At 33.6% G+C, this 17,813-nt stretch overlaps 1 protein-coding gene across 1 annotated transcript in view; it reads right to left on the bottom strand.

The window, feature by feature from the left end:
- RSPO3 (R-spondin 3) overlaps nucleotides 1-17,813 on the bottom strand; it is a 45,387-nt gene that overhangs the window by 17,744 nt on the left and 9,830 nt on the right. Inside the window, exon 2 of the mRNA XM_072408869.1 lies at nucleotides 69-260. Within this exon, the coding sequence (XP_072264970.1) occupies nucleotides 69-260 (192 nt within the window). The remainder of the gene's footprint in view (nucleotides 1-68; nucleotides 261-17,813) is intronic.

Genomic DNA, 17,813 nt, shown 5'->3' with positions numbered 1-17,813 from the left:
GTGTGCACGTCCTCAAATAGTATATTTTAGCCAAATTGTGTATTACCTTCTATATATTAGTTACTTACTTTTACACTCATTTATTCCTGGAGAGCGTATTCCATAATATCCATTTGGACAAGATGAAAGACAAACACCAACTTGCTTCATACCATTCCTTACTAAAGCAAAAAATAGCCTTGGTTTACATGTTATGCAGCCATTGTAATCGGAACATGTGGCACATCCCCCTTGGCAACCTTGGCTCACATTGGGATGCACTGAAAAAGATTAAAAACAATGATTAAGTATTCATTCTCTTCTAGTACTACAGTACTACAAATCAATGTTTGATAATATAGATTTATTTTATTTACACTGTTTATTACCATATATATTATACAACATATAATAAAAATATGACAAATGAGACAAATAAAACATTAATCAAACTCAAAAATGGAACAAAAATGAATGTGCTCTATAGTAATATCTCATGCAGTTTTTATAATCAATGCTGGTAATGTTTTATATCATGTTTTAATTATGACATTGCTTTGTCAACTTCTACCTAAAATAGGTTCCTTGTTCTTTAGGTGAACAGTGAATTACCTTGGCCTGCAGAAAGAAAGGTAGAAGAAGGCTTAAATTCAAGAAATATACTAAGACTCCACTGCTGAACTGTTACTTAAATTTGGACAAGGCATGCCTATACTCTATACCAGTACTTTGCTCATTCATCACACCTATCTATGCTTAAAACATATATAGGCACATGTTCCTCTACAATGTCTAGGGTACAAATAAGGTTTAGCAGAACATGTCTGGAGCTTTAATCGAGTGGACTTTGCAGGAGACTTTATTGTAATGCTGTTGGTGCTTTTACTGTAAAGTCCTCGTTTACTCGACTTATGGTATTGCCGTGGACAAAACTAAAAGAGCATTATTGGGTACTGATGAGGGTCAGTTCCCAGGCAGCATCAGTAAATATTTATGTTTTTTTGCAAGTTGTTCTCGCTTCTTTATATTAATTTGCTTATAAAAGAAAAATAAAGACAGCTGACATTTTACATCCAACAGTATCCAGCTACACATCAGTAAAGGAATGTGATTTAGTAAAGAATGTAAACTGCTCAAAAGTTCACATTCATTGCTGGGAGCTTGTGGTTACAAGCAAATTGCAATGGGGTATTTCCAAAAAAACTTGTCCATGCCTCATTAGAGTGAAAAAGAAAACTGTGAAAAAATTGTCACTTTGAATCACTCAAATTCCCAACATATTCCAAGCAGAAGTGATTGATGACACTAAAAAGATAACAGTTTGTAAAAGGATTGCTTGAGAATTTAGCAGAATCACAGTTTGAAATTGAGTGAAACAACTTGACAGTATTAAAAATTTGAAGAGCTCATATCACCTGAAACAATGTAACTCACTGTTTTCTACATTTCCAATTCTTAACTCAATAGATCATCCACAACCTAAATCAAACTAGATATAAAGTAACATAAACAATGCAATGATAAATATAACTAGTAATAACCATCATTTGCTGCTTTACATGTAAGTTTCTGAAACCACTGGCTTTTTGGGGTGTAGGGAAAGGTATCTTCAATCAGACTCTACTACCTAAATTATTAATATTAACAAACTGTATTTATAAACCAGCATGTTATGCAGTGCTGTACATTAAATAGGGGTAATTGGAAAAATGGACACAACTGCTGGTAGCTGATTTCTATGTCCAGTTGTTTGCTTGAGCAACTTCACTGCACTGAGATCAGTTAACATTTGAACAGAACATTTGTGTTTTATTAATATTCCGGCAGGATTATGTAGAACAGTGCTTTATTTCCTCCACAAATTGCAAAAATAAAAGAACCTAACCTGAATTTATGGGATCAGAGTATTAAGTTCTTCTATATATATATTAAAATCCCAAATAGACTGTAATAGCTCTAGTTTAGTAACACGTTCTTTTTTTTCACCAGGATTAGGGTTTTCATCAAAGCTATTACTGTAGATAAAAAAGGACCTTCTACCCACTCTGGTCTATAATTCTGGCAAGTCTGAAAAATGGTCTACACCTTGTGACTATAATACGTTGCTGAAGTATTCTTGGAGGAAAACAAACACAAAAAGAAATGGTGGCATAACATCTGATCCCTTTCCTGTTTACTATTAGCTGTCCTTAGTTTGGCTATTTTTTCCATAGACTAAGGACTGTTTCTGCAGTCTCACCAACAATTATGCATGTTTATTAGTTTAGGGTAGTTTCCCCCTGTTGGGTTCAATCCAGTTTACAGGAAATATTACATATCGTACATTGTTGTTGTAAGAGTAAACTCACTTAAACAAAAAGTTTTTCAAAAGGTAGAGATTTATAATAGAAAAGAGTAATATATTTTGATAACAAAAACATTTGCCATGGCTCAACATATTTTTTCCAACCAAAGGTTGCTCTGCACCCCCTCCAATATATATATACAGTATACATAACTTTGACTCCGGAATCTTCCAAGGAGGACACAGCTTTAATCATCTGAAGAGCAGGCCTTTGCTTGTCCCTTCCTTTAAACTGTCTTGACTATAAAAGTTCCACTTCTGGTCGGGCTGTGCAGGTATCTGCTAGCAGAGGATCAGTAGCCTTTTTGACTCTTGGCAAGTATTCCTGCACTAGATCAGTACATCCTGATCCTAAAGCCTTTTGCCCAATATTTTCCCAAGAAATCTCTTAGTCCACAAAGACATAACAATGAATTGATGTATATGATATTATGATCACACTGGAGTTATACTTAGAAATCTGACCAAAGTACAAAAAAGTAGTTGATTGTGGCAAGCAGCCAGTTTCCAGTACAGGCTATAGAATAGAATTTGGTTGTAATGGGCTGTAATGAGCAACAGCACTATTTTTGTAAACTTTGTATAAAACGGCCTCACTGTGTAACACAACCATTAAATATAAGATTCAGCCTTTCACCTGGTTTACTACTTTTATGTTATGATGTAGGTACAGGCATCTGTTTAGGTGGCAAGGGATTTTCTTTTGAAGAGATTTTCACTCTTTTCTTTAGGTGTCTGGAACAGCAAAGGGATAGGAAAAAAAGAAAATCGCTACAATGGGGCAAACTGTCAGATTTTACCATTGTCCATCAAAATAAAAAAAAAATTGATATAGATTAGAGGTATGGTTAACTATTATGAATTTTTAAGAATATCCCAGCATTTTGATCATGACATTCTGACCTGTGGATGTTTTATACGTTTTTTTACTGTTTGCATTGTATGTATGTAAAACATACATATATTTTGCTATTTTAAAGTTAAATAGTAGCTATGAAGTTATTATAATCTTTTTTATATATAATTCCCATTATACCAGGGCAGTATTCCAATGACACTCTATGTACACAAATTTAAAGGGATTTAAATATAAACTGAGGTACTCATTTTACCAAGGAAATTACTTTGACTTGAGTATAAACCAAAGCCACAACATGCAGCCAAAACAATTTAAAATTATGTGCCCTCAGTCGGTAAATATTTTTACAAGTCTTTTAACTATTTTTATTTTATACTATACTTAAGTACATACGGTCAAATCTGAAAATGATGGAAGTGCCTGCAATGGATGCTGGGATGTAAAAGCAGTTGGCAAGACAGGGGTAGCTAATACAAATGCATACCTCCAGTTTTACATTAGAAGCTCTTGTGATTATTATAGTGTTTTAGATTGAATGGTTTTAAATGGTATTTCATGTTACAAAAATAAAAAAAGGTTTTTGTATTTGTATTTGTGAGCTTCACTAACTAATGAATTCCTGCAACTTAAATTCAAAAGTGGTGACTTCCATGTTCCTATTTCCACAGGTTGATTGTAATGTTTTTATGATAGTTAACACATGGTCTTGATTTCCATAGTGCAATTATTATTCTTTAGAAGCAGAATATCAGTATCCTTCATCTGTTTGGGCTGACCTCCGGGGTTCAAAGTAATCCTTCATTTACACACACATAGGTCCTGCTATTTGCAACACAAAATGCTAAGGGTACACTTTATTGACCATAGTAAACAATCAGTTTACCTAATTTTAATTTACTGAAGAATTGGAAACTTAATGGTTGTTATGTTCATTTAACAGCATGGAGTTCGAAAAGCCAAAACACTTTATATTGTTGTAATGTCATTTTACTTCTATGCACAGATTTATAATGGAGTGGTTTGTTTCACCCCCATTACATAGCTCAAGCAATCGAACTTTAAACACAATAGTTTTTACCTTCAACAAAAAAGGGAATTAACTTTGTAAATTTGATCAGTAGACGGACAGTCCTAATGTGCACCTAGGAGAGTTGCTGTTGAAAATGTTTTACAATTTGTTTGGGAAATGTAAACCTTAAATTTAAACAGAAGTACCTTAAAAATTAAGTAATCAATGTGTAATTTGCTGCAAGAAGGTTCTTTATTCAATTAGCTATTTTCTTCTGTAATATTTGTAAACTGTAAGTCCATAATTTCCTTTTTAATTTTTTTTATTTTAAAATGATATGGCATTTTTTATGAAATATTGTTTATTTTATCTGTTATAGTATTTTGTGTTTTCATATATTAAATATTTTTAAAATATTTTTGAAAGGTATACTGAAATGTAATTATTTTTTATTAAAAATATTTAGACCGTATTCTTCTCATCTTTGATATTTTTCATATTTACTCTTTTTTACACTACCATAAAAAAACCCACTATATAGGTAAAATAACTCCAAGCTGATGGGTAGGCAGCTAGCCACATGACAAATATTTGTGAATGGGATGAGTTAAAACCTTGTAACATATTTTGATATAAATCTTTCCCTAATGTTGACAGAATCTTAAAGGAATTTAATTAATGTTTTGATTTATGAACAAAAGGAATTCAATTTTGCAGTACAGATTATTTTTAAATGGATGTAGCTGGAATTTAATTCAGACACCCCTGTTGAATTAATAATGCCAGAACTGTTACAATGTAAAAAATTCAACTTAATATTTATTGAATGGGATTAAAGGAGAATGTTGGGTGAAAGGGTCAAACAAGTCTGTTTCATTTACACCAACACATTACAAGTTCATCTGTCACTGAGAGGGGATATGTTTGCTTTACAAACGATTTATGACCTTTACTTTAAATATATAAAGTTATATAGAAAGATTTCACTTTTTACATTACAGTGCTGGCACTTTTTCCTGAAATATAAACAAGACTGTTCAGAAGTGAGGAAAATATGTCAGAGTGAATGAAGTCTAACTATGCATGCTAGAATTTAATATTGATTATGCTGAAAACTGATGACTGAACTAATATGACCATATGGGAAAAACTTGCCTTGGATTCGAATACTGTAACCTCCTTGGGTAATTTCTTTGCAGTTCTATGCGCTTTGTTTTAATAAGTCAAACAGATGTCAACATGGTAATACATTTATATATATGACTTCAACTTTAAAAACCCTTAGCAGAGATCCACAAACCCATAGGTCATTTTCTGTTTTAACAAATGAGCACATGACTACATATTTGGCCCATCCAAGCAGTTTGTAAATTTACTGACTATGGCAAGAAATTATCACTAATACGGGTACAGTATATTACAGGATCCTACAACAGGTATAAACACCAAACTGTAGTAGTAGATGCAAGAAAACGAAATATTACATTTTGATATATAAGTATGTAATAAAGATTTCTAATGAAGATTTTTGAAGTAGAGCTAGAAAATAACAAATGATAAATTGGGAAATGGTAACATTTGTTAACATATGGTTAATAAATTGATAAATTGTTTGCCAATCGCATAAAATTACACTGCTTCCAACATCCCTAATTTACTAACTTACATTATAGACATTAGCTATAAATCAAAATAATTTTATTATTCCATATGTATTAAAAAACAACAATCTAAAAGAGGACCTAAGAAGTAATGTCAGAAGAATAAGCAAATGCCATAGAAAGAATTGAGTTGCCTAAAGGTGCCGGTCAAGGCGTCTTAAGGTCTACAGAACCACACGAAGAGAAGGTTATACTTATTCTTTCTGTTCTTTAAATATCTCCTAAAGTAATTGTACCCGTTTAATATTTTGTAGCATACACTAACCAGAGTAATTAGGTTTCTTTTCTGCAAGAAAAGAAAGAAAGTTGTATTTTTACATGTAGTTTGTACATAATCTAATTACTTCAGAGGTTACTGGCATAATAGTGTCATCACATTGTTTCTCTCATGACCTTACATGATGTGGGGACTGATCCCAAACACGACATCAAAATGTGTACAATCTCACCTTGTCAAAAATTATTTTTACACATTATCAAGTGTCATTTTTTTATTTTAATGCTTTTTAAACAGATATAATAAAAGTCTTTCAATAGTATTTGTAGCAGACCAAAGGGGAGAAAATAGGATAACCTAACGGTTGGAGTTTATATACACTTAATTTGGATTTAAGTATGTAACCTAAGACTATAATTGGTGAAATCTTTTGCATATACTTCAATTTTAAGCATGTTTAAGAAAACAGAAGTTGTAAAAATATATGCAATTTCAGTTCCCAGTCATCCAGAAAACAAGAATTGGTGTGCTTAATGTCCTTTATATAAGACCCATACCTAAATACAAAAATGCATCTCAAGCAGAACCAGATATGAGATTCTGCTGATTGGATGATGAATTTCCAGGTGAAAACTATGTTGGCTTTCTTCCCAGTAAGAGACTATCCAAACCAGAGTTCGATGTTGCTTTAGTACAGTACAGTTAATTAAAGTTGCAAAGTGAATGCCTGAATTGCTTATATTCAGCTCTAAAAATGTATCAGTAATGGATTTTAGTAGATTTTGGTAAATTTTTTAAAAAATTCTGTATATACCATCTATAACATGGACCATGTTATAGATCAGGGGTCGCCAACCTTTCCAACCTCACGGACCACTAAATTCATAATTTTAAATCCCGCGGACCATTAATATTAATTTTTTTTAAAAAGATAAATACATTTGTAAAGTAATCTTCCTAATGGTCCCTGTGGAGGACTGTGGAGGCTTTGATTCATTGACCAGCTCACGGTTAAGTGAAGTATTACTATTGTTATAGTTGTACTAATTGTTATTAGTTGCATAATCTTTGGTATTACTAAAGAAATGCAAAATATTTGTTTGCTTTTTCTCACTAATTATAGATTTATTTCATTCGATTCTAAGACCAAACAAGAAATGATAGTTATGAAAGTCAAACTATTTGATGCCATTAAATATAACAGTTAAAGAAAATACACAGTTAAGGTGATACTTACCTAAAAGAGCATCTGAGACATAAATAAAATAAAACAATTGGATGACAAATCTGTATTCGCAGATCAGGATGACTGTTGAAATGGTCGAAACAAAGCTGCGCCTACCTTGTTTATCCATCTTTAGTACAGTTTGTGAATTTAGTGCAAGAATTTATTAGAATATTATTTTTGTTTTATTACTAATAAAACATAAAATTTGCAAATAATGTCCAAATTTTTCTGTGGACCACCAACATTTTCATGGACCACTGGTTGGCGACTACTGGTAAAGATCCAATAATAATATTAGTTTGGTATCCTCTCTTAGTGGTCAGAATAGAGTTTATGTGTGTCAACATCCCAGAATAATAATTATTTTTGTGTATCACACAATTAGATGAAGGGACTTTTTAGGCACATGTTATAAAAGATAATCAAAAAATACATTTTATTTTATACATTAAAAGACAGGAATCACACAGATAATTTATAAAAACACATTCATACATGGAAGATGTTTTCATAAATTATCTGTGTGATTTTTTACTTGTTTATAATATATAAAATAAAAGTTATTTTTTGATTATCTTTTATAACATGTGCCTAAAAAGTCCCTTCATCCAATTGTGTGATACACAAAACAATGTATCATTTTTATCATCAGCAAATAGATCCAAAATTAGCCAAACCTCAAACAGCAACAGCTGTGTATAATGATAAACAAGCTGAGGGTAGTTTTCCCAGTCAAGCAATGAGCTTAATATATTTCCCATAACTATGCCATTATTAATAAATCTATATATTATGTAGACAAGCCAAGTCTTTTTGATGTTGTAATATTTATGTATTTTTAAGGCAGAAAAACAAAAAAAAATATTTTTTTCTTCAAAGGGTTCTTTAAAAAAAAAAAACAACAAAAGACAGAGACTCGAACATTCCCTGGCAGCAATTAATTACTGCTATTGAAACACATGAACCTAGAAAATTCCTATGAGGGAATGTTTGAGGGAATGTCTGATTCCCTGTTTTATAAATGGAGCCCTAAATGTAATAGTATGGGAATTAAGTACACCTTTATTTAAAGGTATTTAAATCATATTTTTTAAATCTCTGCTAGGTTTTTCATTCAGGTATATAGGACATTTTGCTTTTTAAATATTTACTCATATTTGCTCATATTTACTACTATTACCCAACAGCTGGATCTCTAAAGAGGTTTGATGGTAGCTGGATTCTAAAAAAGCAGCCAAAAATAGGCCTGGGTGGGTCAGAAGAAGAATTCACCCACCCTCCATAACTAACACATATTGCATTGTCTTCAAGAATACCTGTAGCCATTGCTAACCCTTTTTTAAAATGCTGGTTGCTTGTCTTTTAGTTAAATTACATAAATACTCTTGGTGATGTTGGAATGGAACAAGTATACAGATCAAGATTTATGACTTTCTTTTTACATGCTTGTATTGGGTCAAGACTCCAAAATCTGCAGTCAAAGATTTTTAGGTTACTTACAGTGTTCAGTGGGAGGTCAGCAATGGCATCTTTACTGCTTTCCTTTATTACCAGTGTACTACAGTCAATTGCTAGTGTTAAGTGATGTCAATCTTATATAATCACACAATTAGTCCCAATGGCATTCAAAAAAGTCAACATGTAAATCAATATTGTGTGCAGGAAATATTGTTTCCTAAGGCATTCCATAAAAAAGCAGCATTCAAAATGTCTGCAATGTTGCATAATTACAATGGCTAAAAAGAGGGGATCTTTGATTTTTTCTAAGGAGTTCTCCATTACATGGTTTTGATTGGAATAGAAAAGGAATTTGTAGCAACCATATAGGTTATATCCTTTTAAATTAAATCATCAATGCTTTTACATATATGTTTAAACAGAAATCACATAATATTAAGGTATTGTTTCTGTTTCCTGAAAAAATGCTAAAATTATGCTAAAATTATTCTTTACCACTTTTTACTGCCCAAAGTAATGCATAATATTTAAACTTTGTGGTTAATCACATAGATTGTAAAGTTCTGAAAATTTTGAACTGCATGGAAAAAAAAAGATTAAAATTACAAAAGTGCCACATAGTAGTGAAAGGTGGCTGGATGCCCCTGTTCACAATAAAAGCTTCTGAACTGAACAAAGAAATGCTTTTTCTGACATTGGGCAAAAGCCTGGAATCACCCCATGTCTGCCAGCATGATCTGTGAAAGTTGGTGTACTTTGCAGTACTAAGCATGTACAGAGGACCAAACTTAGGTTTCATGTTGGGAGCCCCAAGGTATTTAGGAGCATCCTTTAGGAAAAACAGATATCCAGAGGCACCTTGACAATAGGCACATAATAAACATGACTTGAAATGGTCAATAAAATAAAGAAAATTATTTAATCGAATGGTATACGTGACGAGTCTGAATGGCTCATTTTCAAGTCAATGTAATTTGCATAAATGTATGGCATTTCATTGAATATCTCTGAACAGTGGGGGTTGTAAAAACTACGTCATAGGTTGCAAGGTTGTAGAGGTGATATCAACATTTCCCAGGGTCCACCCTAATAACAAATGTATTAGAATGAATAGCACGTATCTTAATGTTTTAACATGTAAACTTAAAGCTTGATTCCTTTAATCTGTATATGCTTGTATTAGAAAATATCCGAAAAAAAAGTGAAAAAAGCAAACATGCATTTGTCAGCCAGCTGTAGTCACTTTCACACATCTGTAAAATATTTGTGATGTGGAAAAAAAATGTCACGAAGTTGATGACCAATGAGATAGACAAGCTTTTCCTGTATACATATTTGTAAAGACTTCTGACGTTGAGTTTTTTTCTATAAGTTTTCCCATAGGCCTTTTGTTGCCACACATCTCATCTATCATGTTTAGCACGTATCGTGTACAATAGAACTATATGTAATGACACAGATACCACAATAAATCACATGTGTACCTAAAAGCTAAAAACCCATAGGATTACATAAGACTTATTGTCATCAAGGGAATATGCAACCTACATGTGTGCAGGTTCTCTATACATCTGAAACAACTTATGTCCCCGGTCTTTAGTGAAGGCTTTCAACCCTAATGCAACAATGGTTTGACGAGTGAGAGGAGCGAGGGAACCTTTGAGTTAGAGAAGAGGTAAGGCAGCTGCAGAGATTCAGAGAAATTATAACCTTATGGCAAAATATTGCAAATATATTGAAATACACCCATACAATTACAAAAAACTAAGTTATAATTCCAATTTTTGTCTCTATTGCCACCATTGTTATCCTTCCCAGTTTGGAACTGTGTATCACAATGAGGGCCATCTTTTGTCTTAGTCTAGCTTGAGACCTCCTCCTAGATTAAAAATCTGGAACACACCCACTTAAACAATTACTATGGCAAAAAAATAGAATTGTAATAACTGGATGGGGTTATTACCTTCTCTTCCTCCCTGCACTAGCATTTCGAGCGATGGCCCACTGTGCACATTGCAAATCAACACTGTGCACATTACCAACAGGGCTGAATGGTTGTAAATGTACACATCAAAATGTGTTCTTATTGGCTAAATGTTATTTGGAATGGAAATACTCCTGTGTAACTCCCTATAGTTTGTGGTGATAGATGCTCATTACTATAAAATCTTGGCACCCACCACTCCACAGTCTTCAACTTCCATGGAACTGGCACTAAAGAGGGTCAAGGAGAAGCCATTTTATATTCTTTAACTTTTGATGGTTATTTTACATTCAACAAATAGCAAGTAGGGAAACATAGTTTAGTTTTGCTTTATTTTGTTAGTTGCATACCTAAAGTCCATCTATTGTCCATCAACAATCCTGTTTAATCCCGATTCTTTCAATGTCCTGCATAGTGAGCTACCTACAGTAAGTGCAACTTTCCTGTTTGTTTTTTAGAAACTAACCTAAACTGCAACCTGTTTTGGTGGGTAAGGTGGTGATCAAATATAGCTAAAGCACTCGTCAGAAAATGACAAGCAGCATAATCCAAAAATTGCTGAGATTTAAAACAGGAGACTGAAGAACAGTGAAGCTCAAAGTTTATTACTTTGGTGACAGCATAGGTCCCCTGGAGTTACCTTAAAGTACTGGAGACAAAAGCACTCTAGATGCAGTGATTCTGCCTTGATTAATAAAATTATACTGGTAATGGAGTTTCTCTAGTTAACAGGACTTGTCAGCTAGGGACACTGTTTTATTACATTGAAATTCTGTGATCATTGCATTGAATATAATTATAAAAACATATAACAGACACAAACACCTTCATTTTAAATAAAATTGCCTATTGCTCATTTGTGAGTTGGTTTTAGGCAGTTCAAAGCTTTGTTAGAAAACACAGCTGGAGGAAGAGTCATTGCTCAATTTGGAGGAAACCCCTTTGACATCAGCAATATAAAATGCACAGCATGTTACTTCCACAAACATCATTCATTAGTTAAGCATTGGATCCTCAACAAGGAAAATTAAAGTGGTCACACATGAATATTGAACAGATATAAGAAAACAGTAAACTACCCACGTTAGTTCTCCAAAGATCGTATATACTTGGTATCCTCAAACTATATTCTGCTGCTACCAGATGCGTGCTGGAAGGCACCTGGAAGAAACTCATCAAATGCTGGCAGATAAGGTTTGGTGGATTTTACACATGGAAAATATTATGTACATTCTAAGGTTAGACGTGTATTCCTTTGAACAGCATTGGCTCCCATCGTTGTCTCTGATAGCATTTGATCAGATTTCATCTTGAGCCAATATCTTTTCTGCTTACCTCCTGAGTGCCTTGGAGCCAAATCATACATTTACATGAATTATCATACAGGTGTATTTCGTTTCATTAATACTTGACTGCTCTTCTCCTTGTTTTTTGGGCTACATAAATCTACGTACTTTTATGTGGCTGCTGTATGTAGATACATAACAAAGCAACTGATTGTTATAATGTTTACTTCATGTATCATATATCTGTTATGGTTTCAACCAATAAAATATGTTTCATTATAAATGGGTTGCGCAAACTACAAAACATTAGCAGATGGTATGATGATTCCTAAAGGTGTTTTTCCTTTTCTGCTTGTTTTATGGAATAGCCAAAAAAGAAAACTATTTACTGAATCATGACATTTTTCCATTCTACAAGGAAATATTTTGAGGGCTAATGCATGCTTTTCATGGTAAATCGCATTGTAATACATTGTGCAATAGAGCACAACACACAACTCATGACAGTGCAGTACAATGCATATTAAATTGTGGTCCTGTCTATATGTTCAAAAATAAGGCTTGTATGTTTTTCATTTATTGGGTTTTTTATTAAATTGATTTACTGATTTGCTAAACTGATTTATTAAAGTGTTCCAAGGCTGGAGAGGACACACTGTCATCAGTGAACCTGGGTGATCCAGCAAACTTAGAATAGCTTCTGGTCCAGGACTGAAAACATTTGTTAACAAAGAGCAAATTACATTTAAGAAATCCATTCCAGGTTTGCAGGGTCACCCAGCTTCACTCGTAAAAATGTATCCTCCCCAGCTTTGGAGGGCTTTAATAAATCAGGCCCAATCTGAGGACATAGTAGCCAATTCATAAAGAATAGAGTGTTTTAATGCAAAGCTTGTTACTAAATGAGCCAGTGGACTTCTTGAAAGTGCCATTTTTCAGCAGATGGGTTAAATGTTCATTACAGCTTCTGCCAATATATGGGTCTACCAATTTATTTAGGAGGCTATCATGCAATGCCTTAATACCTTCTCTTGGCATATAGATGCAACTATCAGGTTGTATATGGACCAATAAATGTCACAACACAGAATCTAATTATTCCAAAGATAAGAAAAGTAGATAACGTTAAAATGTTTGTCGAATAATTTGCCATTAACTTCATTACAACAAAAGAGTATGCTCTATTCATGGAATGTTTGTATTTGATGTGATTTCGTAAAAAAGAATGCACGAATATTGAAATAACAGTGGCAGGGAATTTATTTCCCTTTCTCTACGTCACGGGAATAAGACCACAAAAATTTTAAACCTTTGTATTAATTTTGGCATATTTTTAAAATACAATGATATTTTTTTTAAATGAGGTACACCCACTTTTGTTTTGGCCTTCTCCACCCATGAGGAGTCCTGCACCTACTGTTGCATTTCTCCAATGTGTCCTAAATGCCGTAGTGGTGGAAAGACCCAGGGACTATACAGTGTGTTCTGTATTCTCTACTGATGGAATAAGTCTGGTGATCTGAAACTTATTACCAGGGTGGGGCATTAAGAAGAAGTATAGCTATGTTTGGAGCTAGGAATTTGTGAGCTCTGGTCCATAACTGGAAATGATAGGAACTGGAGTCCAGAGGCAATGCCCGTCTCCCCTTTACCTCCTACTAACAGGATGTCACATCTTATTCCTAAATGCCATTTGGACTCTGATGTTAGTATTCTTGCGGTGAAATGATTATTTATCTTTTTTGGGCGCTCATGAAATAAGTGTTGGGGGTCTATCAAAAGATTCCAGCCAACATAATTGTGCAATTAAAAAAAAAGCTTACAGACTTTATAAACAGATCTCTTGTACATTGTTTTTTATTTTTCTATTTTGTACAACACCTTTACTTCACAAACATTTAATATACAGTTCATTCTTGCTATTTGGAGTATACTGGGCCAAACACTGGCTGCTTATTTTCTGACTGCCTATGTTTAACTGAAAATAAAATCTCGGCTCAATAATACAGAGAGTAGCAATATTGGTCATTCAGCTATGTGAATTTTTGCTATCCAGGACAATAATGCGCTGCACAGCGATTTCCACTTTAGTTTCCAGAACAGAAAGCTGGTCCGGTAAGAAACTGAAGTTGTAACCTTAAGTGCACCACATGTTGGCTGCAAGTAGTAAATAAATCATATTCGCTATTTTTATATATATTTAAATGGCAATAAAACTTGAACAAAATATTTTTTGACCTAACCATAATAAATAATTTTACACAAAAGCACTTTACATTCTCTTTATATTCTGTGAGGTCCTTACATCCATTAAAGAGAAAACTTTTCAACCGTGTTTACAAGGAAAAGAGTATATCTGATATGTTTCAGGTCGTACGTTTGTTAGATTTCCATTCTTACACAACATTCCAACATTTTTGGTAAATTGTGCATGAGCTCAGAGTATATTTTTACATTTTTACTGATGCACATTTTAAAGCATAATAGCAGCCCCCAATGCCTTTTTGTAGATTTCAGTCAAAGCCTATTATTAAAAAAAAAAAAACAGAACAGATTCAAAGGGCAATGTCCACATTCTTTCTGTGTGATTTACCAACACGTTTTCATACAGACCGTGAAGCATCACCAGTTAGAATAACAGTCTCCGGCATCTGTAATTATTGTTGCTAATGATAACACAGTGTAACTCCCATTACTGCTGCTACACTCCTCACTGCTGCTGATACATGATGCTTTCTTTTCTTTCTCTTTAGAGCATTAAACCATTCTGCCCAAGCATGACATGAGCCATAGCTTTCGCTGTAACTAAAATTAACTAGAACTTATCTCTTCGGAGTTGCTGCTTAGACTTTGTTTAATCGCAGCGAAAGGGATTAACACAAATATTTACAACAGATCATTTGAGTACTGCAAGACGTCTCCAAGAACGTGCTATGTACGTGTTCATCTAGTAACATGAGATTTCACTCTCAATACTACTTCAGAAGCCCTATTTTACTTTACAAAGAATTTTTGTTTTTGAAATGTATTTCCATATACCCTATGCTTTTTGTTTTTAATAACCAAAATGGTCCCAAAGCTTGTCAATTGTTTATAAATCTTAGAAGGTGGTCAGATTTTGACGAATTTTCTGGTTGTCAAAATATCTTCTGACAAAAACATAGCGATATGTACACTGATTTTCTCTTGGCTTACATATATTTTTGCACTGCCCTTTCCTCAGAACCCCAGGGAAAATAAGCTGCAAATTGAAGCAAACTTTACTGAAAGAAAGATCTACTAAGGGTACCATTCCATACTGGCCAACAGATTTAACCCAGTACTGATTATCATGTAATGACTATAAATACTTAAGTGGACCTGTAGGGAAATGGTAACTTAAACCTGTTAACAGTTTTGATGCTACAAATACATTAGCAGTTTTTCAGCTCCCCTTTAGTGCTGATCACATGAGCAAACAACCAAGCTTTTGGTTGCATGATCCTGGCTGTTATTAGGATCCAAGCTTTGGTTTCTTCAAGCAGTCCCTACCAAAGTAGAATTTTCTCTTCTGTTTTAGGCAGGGTCATATGCTCCTCCTGGGCTCTTGTTTGTATCTGTTTGTCATTTGCAAAGCCCTATTTCTTTATTCTAGTTTTCATTTATTAATAATGGTGAGGTAAGTAATTTAAGGTAGTGCTTTAACACATGCCCTTTCCATTAGGGCCTGATGCCAATAAAACCAGGATACTAAAAAAAACAAGCAGCGACAGTACTTTTCAATATTTTAATTGTATCTAACAATTACAGGAATAAACAGAGACATGCTGCTGTCTTCACTGACATCCCTAGGCTGTAAATATAGTTGATCTTTGATCAGGGACTATTCAGTTCAATAATGGGAAGCAAAGCTGTTAGTTAAAGCCTAGTATGACAGATACTTTTGTGTATTAAGTTTTGATCATTTTCTTTGTTTAAGTATAGTTATAATGTGATATAAGTTTTCCTTGCAGAACAGCCATTCTTCTAAATTAGAACAATGTATCCACTGACACATCCCCATCTCCAAAAATATTTCCTGAGCATGTAGTGGGTATTACCAGACAGACTGTGTTTCCCTTCGCCCCAACCCCAGATCTATGCCAATATTACCACCAGACAGCTTGACTGGAGCCAATTCTTAAAAAGAAACTGTAATCATTAAATGGAAACGATTTACAGTGTCACTCCAGCCAAAAGTATTTATCAAGGTCTCAGATAGATTTGGAACGATTTAGAACCACCAATGGTTTTTGTTGCTATTCGGTCGATGGGAAAATGCAATATGCTATTAAAATGCATTTCCCTTGCATTTGAGGGCAAATTAAAGACCATTCACACGTGCATTTGAAATACAGTTACCCTCTGAACTTGCATTTGACCTTTTTTCAAGCTGCATCAATGCACCAAGCTGTTTTTTCCCAATATGAGTTGACTTGTATGATGAGAAAGACCCAGTTGAAGTAAAAAAAAAAGCCAAATAACACAGACCCTTACTCTTCTGATGTGTGACCAGAGACATAGACAACAATAAAAAAACTAAGGGGATTCTAGTCTTCTCTACTAAAAAAAAACATTTATTTCTCTATCTGTGCAGCTCTTGGAGACTTTCCATCACTTCTTATGCTGGTGACACCATTGGCACCAATACAGAAAGTGAGGGAAATCTCACTAATAGATCCCTGGTTAGCAGTAAAACATGATGGAGGTTCTACTCTTTCCAAACTCTATAGAAAAATACAACAAAATTTGTTTTGACTTGGCATACATTTTAGTATGGTAGTTCAATATTAATAAATGAATGATTTGTATAATAGTCAGCTTTATTACATAGCATTGCTTTATTATCAGCTTTCTTACATTGTATTGCAGTGTAAGAGCTAGATGTTTTGTTCATGTTTACCAGGACTTAGTGGAGTAGCAGTGACTATGACAGACTATTATTATAAATATTATTATTATTAAACAGGATTTATATAGCGCCAACATATTACGCAGCACTGTACAATAAATAAGGGTTGCAAATAACAGACAGATATAGACAGTGACACAGGAGGAGGAGAGGACCCTGCCCTGAAGAGCTTACTATCTAGGAGGTAGGAGAATTAACACACATTAGGAGGGGGGGAGACTAGGCATTTTGATTGAATGTAAAGCTTTGTATTTTTCCTAAATTTAAGTGCATTTGCCATTTTTTTTTAAATCAATGATGAATTATACATAATACAAACAACATGGCTGTTTTGTGCCTTAAAATTCTAAAAAAAGGAAACTAGTTTAAAAAAAACAGATGAATTGTGAGTTGCTGTTCTCAGCTTGTCAGCTGTAGTAAAATCATCATATAAAATTTTACGATGATAGTGATTTAAATAGCTGAGACTAAGCACGATACTCCGTACTGCTCATCTATGAAGTCATTTTCATACCAGTGTAGTTTTTATGCTCAATGAAATGTTGCAAAGTTTTGTATACTACTGTAAATTAGACTGAATTTTAAACTATATAGCTCTAACTATTTAGTTCTAGATTACTAAAACATTTGCATACCTTTTGTCTACACTTTGAGAGGTGGAAAAGACATTTCAAGACAGTCTAATCCCAATATCAAAGACCAAATTAAATATTTATTTTTGCCTACTGATACATGCCAATGATGTTCCCTACATCAGTGATGGTTACTAGAAAAAGGGGGTAGATCGTGTAGCATGTGAAATCAACATTTTTAATGTATGTATTGCTTTTGGGCTGCAAGCATACTACCATTGATGGT

This window comes from Pyxicephalus adspersus, chromosome 4 (genome assembly GCF_032062135.1).
Source record: "Pyxicephalus adspersus chromosome 4, UCB_Pads_2.0, whole genome shotgun sequence".
Classification (NCBI taxonomy): domain Eukaryota; kingdom Metazoa; phylum Chordata; class Amphibia; order Anura; family Pyxicephalidae; genus Pyxicephalus; species Pyxicephalus adspersus.
This window is presented reverse-complemented; position numbering and strand designations above follow the sequence as displayed.